Below are 5,060 nucleotides of genomic sequence, written 5' to 3'. Positions count from 1 at the left end.
TTAAAATCAAATCTAGAACAGCTTCCCACCTCGTATCTTTTTCAACCTTCTGAAATAAATAGTTGTCTGCAATGCAGTCCAAGAACTTATTGGATAGTCTGTGCCCCGCTGTGTTATTTTCCCAACATATATCTGGATAGTTGAAGTCCCCCATCATCACCAAATCTTGGGTTTTGGATGATTTTGTTAGTTGTTTAAAAAAAGCCTCATCCACCTCTTCCACCTGGTTAGGTGGCCTGTAGTAGACTCCTAGCATGACATCACCCTTGTTTTAAATAAAAATATTTGCTTTGTGATCACTGATTCAGAGGCCAGTATTTAGGACAATTTACTGGACTGCTAAACTGTTTCCAACCATTGTAGGCCATGGGATTTTAGATTTTGAAATTAAATTGTCCTTACTGTCACTTGCCTCCCCACCTTCCCGTGCCCCAAATTGCAGTTCTGACATGATTTATCAGTTAGTATCTCCTGAATATTCATTTCAAGAACATAATAATGGCCACAGTGGGTCAGACCAATGGTTCATCTAGCCCAGTATCCTATTATCCAACAGTGTCTGGTGCCAGATGCTTCAGAGGGAGTGAACAGAATAGGCGATCGAGTCCAGTCCTGGCTTCTCGCAGTCAGAGGTTTAGGGACAGAGCATGGGGTTGCACCCCTGACCATCTTGGCTAACAGCCATTGATAGACCTGTTCTCCGTGAAATTATCTAATTCTTTTTTAACCTAGTTATACTTTTGACCTTCAAAATCCCCTGGCAACGAGTGTCATAGGTTGACTATGCATTATGTGAAGAAGTACTTCCATATGTTTGTTTTTAAATTGACTGCCTATTAATTTCATGACGTCACCTCTGATTCATGTGTTGCGTGAAGAGGGTAAATAACACTTCCCTATTGACTTTGTCCACACCATTTATGATATTATAGACCTCTATCATATCCCCCCCCTTAGTTGTCTCTTTTCTAAGATGAACAGTCCCAGTCTTTTTAATCTCTTCTCATATGAAAGCTGTCCATATCCCTTCTCATTTTAGTGGCTTTCTAATGAGATACAGCTATAGCATTAGTTTCTAGGTCTAGTGGTTCTCAAAGTGGCAGATTTTTAAAGCAGTATCAGAATTCAAGGAAGTGGGAATTTGCAGTAGCGGGCAGCAAGGTAATCAAAAGAATTGTAGATATATTGTAACTGACTAGGGCATAGAAAAAATGGCTATATTGAAAAGCTCAAATTCCAGTGAGAGAGAGAGCACTTGTTTGTACTACCAATGGTTTGCAAGGTGTCAACTTTAAAAATAATTGTCATTGGTTCCCTCAGTCTATCAATGCTTATTACTGGTCTGGGCCTGAATATTGCAAGTTCTAGACCATATAGCTTCCATTCAAAAAGATGTTTTTACCATTTGAGATTGAACATGGAAGAGGTGAACAGCCAAGAGGAAAATTAACTGATATTTGTGAGCTGTGAACTTCATTGTATGTAACTTCTCAGAAATCCACTTAAACAGTAGCAAAGATGGTCAGTGTAAAGTGAATCATGTGACTCTTTCAGGCAATGAGGAAAGGTCTGCTGGATGTGCTTCCAAAGAATTCATTAGAAGACTTGACAGCAGAAGATTTCAGGCTTTTGGTAAACGGCTGTGGTGAAGTAAACGTGCAAATGCTGATCAGCTTTACCTCTTTCAATGATGAGTCAGGTATGAAATACGTAGTCTGTTTAGGAAATGAGTTGTACAGCTAGAAATTTAGTATTATTCACCTGTCTGTCCTTTATGTAGAGATGGATAGCAAGGATAATTTTTTCAACTTTTTCTAAGCTTAAAACCAGCTCTGTTCATTGACCTTAATGAATGGCTCTAAATATAATATGTTAAAAGGATTTTCAGTGTGCCAGACCCTATTATTTGCCACTTTTAAGAATCTTTACCTCAAAATGGGAGAGTAAAATACACAACTCTTTCGAGGGTACAACCTCAGTATCACTATATAAATAATCCATCAGAATGCAAGGAGAGCAAATTATGGGTTGTGCTATTTTTTCCTGCCAAATCCTGGCCTGACCATATATTTAGAGTTATGATTGATGTAGTGTAATATTTTAAAGAAATATTTCATTGACCTGTTACAAACTTAGATACAGCTGGTTAGTAGATCATACAGTGTCTTAATTTTATTAGTTGTTTACACCAGTGTTCTTAAGTCTAGTCCTTACATTCAAAAGTGTTTGCGTTAGTGTTTGACATAGCACTGTCCTTGTTCCTAGTGTGCAGGTGTTGTGGGGAGGGGGTAGTGACACTAAGTATTTTACTTGCTGGCATGTATAAAACACGTGCTCTAAATGTTCATTGTCAGATACATTTAATTTAATTATTCTATTTCAAACAGGAGAAAATGCTGAGAAGCTTTTGCAGTTCAAGCGTTGGTTTTGGTCCATAGTTGAGAAGATGAGTATGACAGAAAGACAAGATCTAGTAAGTTGTCCTTCCCCTGTAAAAGGTTGCTTAAGACTGTTTTTCAACAATCAGTGTTGCTTTTCAGTATTTTTTTGTTTTAATGGAAAGGTTTTCTACACTGGTAGAGTAGCAGTAGTACTCGGGAGTTTGTGCACTAGGCTTTCAACTCTTGAGACTGAATATGAAATCCAGCTTTGTTCACAAGAAAATTAATATTGGTGTATCTTCCATTGTCCATATCTCAGAACTCTCAAGCACTTTTGCAGTCCCTGTTTGAGAGGTTTCACACTGAGTTACAGGTGGGCAGAAGATGAGGTTTGAATTGCATTTATAGAGGATTGGAAAAGTTTGCTTGTTATGCACTGTATTCACCCACTCTTTTAAAATGTTCTCTCTTGATCACCTCAGAGATGTCAACCTTCTCATTTTTGAGTGAACTCCACAAAAGAAAACAAGGACTGGTGTAAAAAGAGGAAAATCTAGAGCAGATTGGTTTAGGCAAAGGGAACTCAGGGGTGCAATGCAGTATTCACTTTGCTGTGCAAGAGAATATTTCACACTTCTAATACTTTTCAAGTAAACTCTTGGTACTGCAATTTCCATTGCTAGCTATTAATGCATTTGGTATCAGTGCTGTATTTTATAGTAATTTGATTGATATAAAATGGCTAATTCGATTATATAAAAAAGTTTCTGATACACAGACATTATCCTCTTCCCAAAAGGACAGGGAATCCCAACTTCCTGCACCAAGATGTGGTTAATATTTGGAGAGTGTTGCTTCTTTTGATAAGTTGCTTTGATAAATGTGATGTGATATATATTTGTAGTTGAGAGAAGAGAGGAAATGACTGGGAGTATAACATTGTCGTAATAGTACACAGCACAGCCACTGAGTCTCTATACTACAAGGAATGTTTTATGATCAAGCACCATGACTGCCCTGTGACTTTCCCATTTTACTCATGTCAAAATAATGATCAGTATGTGATACCAATGTTTGTACCATGGAGTCAGTTTAAATATTTCTAGACCAGCAAAAGTTACAGCCTACTTTCTATTCTTTTAGGTTTATTTTTGGACATCAAGCCCATCATTGCCTGCCAGTGAGGAGGGATTCCAGCCCATGCCATCTATCACAATAAGACCACCAGATGACCAACATCTTCCTACAGCAAACACTTGCATTTCTCGCCTTTATGTCCCACTCTATTCCTCTAAACAGATTCTGAAACAGAAATTGTTACTCGCCATTAAGACCAAGAATTTTGGTTTTGTGTAGAGTATAAAAAGTGTGTATTGCTGTGTAATATTACTAGCTAAGTTTTGTAGATTTTTCCATTTGTCTATAAAAGTTTATGAAAGTTAATGCTGTCATACCCCTGGTGGTACTTTATTGATTAAATGCAAACATTCCTGTACTAAGTTTGTAACCTACAGGCCTAAGGAGCACTAGCAATGTTTGACTGTAACAGTTCGCTAGTCAATAACTTCTTGGCCTAACCCCAGCCAAAGATGACAGCAGAACAATATAATTTACACTGTGATTTATCTTTTTGCTGAGGGAAAATATGTAAAATGTTCAGAAAATTCACTGCTGCCTTTGTGAAAAGTGTTTCAGCAAAGGTTCTTGTATAGAGGGAGTAGGGAATTTCAAAATAAAAAATTAAGTATGTTCTGTGTTTTATTTTAACTTTTTTTATGGTGTTTAATTTGTGGTTGGCTGCAGTTGTGTATCATGTATATTGAACTTGTAAAAAGTTCTTCACAGTTCAGATCTAAGAGTTGGAATCATTCACTTTTACTTATGAAACCACTTTCATTGCAATTTCTGTTCTGATTGCATTGAACTCTGGCACATTAGATCCCATCACTAATATTTTGCATGTAATCTGTACCTTTAGTGAGGTTTTTTGTACATATGATGAGGCCAATGCACATTATTTCATAGTTCACAATCAACATTTTTGTAACCCTATTTCAGTAAGCAGACAGTCAGGAGATTGTTCCACTTCCAGTTCTAACTAGACACTTGTACTGCGGTATCTCAACTGTGTAAACTCAGCCTGGGCACTTTCTGGTAACTGTAAAATGTTTATAAGATCATGATTATTGAAGATACATTTTGGAAAATTTTAATGTTCGTGAGCAGCTTAACTACTTTTGTATCTAGCCTTTTTTAAGTATCTTGTTACAGTTTTTTAATAAAGAAATTATAGACAAAATACCAAGTCATATTGAAGACACGATAGTTTTTATTTATGTAACTCTGAATATTTTAGCTTAACAGCCTACACCAGACAGTTGTCCATTAAAAATCTCAATTTCTTAACTGAAAAATTGATCTGCATCTGCACTATAAAACAAATAAATAATGGAAGCAATTCAGCCCACATTTTACAGTTAGCAGAGAATCCTGAATGGAGCGAGCCAGGCAACCCCTTCTCTTCACAAAAATGCAGAATTTAAGGGAAAGTTTCTCCCCAAAAATCAAAATTGATTATGATGGAATAAATCTGCAAATTCATTGTAGTGGGACCTACTGTATGTCCACTCTTTTTAATAAAGCGATTATTGGTTTTGCAAGGGTAGTCTTTGAACATAT

General features: G+C 36.7%; 1 protein-coding gene across 1 annotated transcript in view; it reads left to right on the top strand.

Moving 5' to 3' along the window:
- Positions 1–4,690, top strand: part of UBR5 (ubiquitin protein ligase E3 component n-recognin 5) — a 148,635-nt gene extending 143,945 nt beyond the window's left edge. The window contains exons 56-58 of the mRNA XM_026659873.1: positions 1,555–1,699; positions 2,388–2,473; positions 3,525–4,690. Coding sequence (XP_026515658.1) covers positions 1,555–1,699; positions 2,388–2,473; positions 3,525–3,737 — 444 coding nt within the window. The 3' untranslated portion in view covers positions 3,738–4,690. The remainder of the gene's footprint in view (positions 1–1,554; positions 1,700–2,387; positions 2,474–3,524) is intronic.
- The last annotated feature ends 370 nt before the right edge of the window (positions 4,691–5,060 follow it).

The sequence above is a fragment of the Terrapene carolina genome, unplaced genomic scaffold (assembly GCF_002925995.2).
Source record: "Terrapene carolina triunguis isolate 2854851 unplaced genomic scaffold, T_m_triunguis-2.0 Scaffold58, whole genome shotgun sequence".
Lineage (NCBI taxonomy): Eukaryota > Metazoa > Chordata > Testudines > Emydidae > Terrapene > Terrapene triunguis.
Note: the sequence above shows the minus strand (reverse complement) of the source record. Positions and strands in the feature narration are given on the sequence as shown.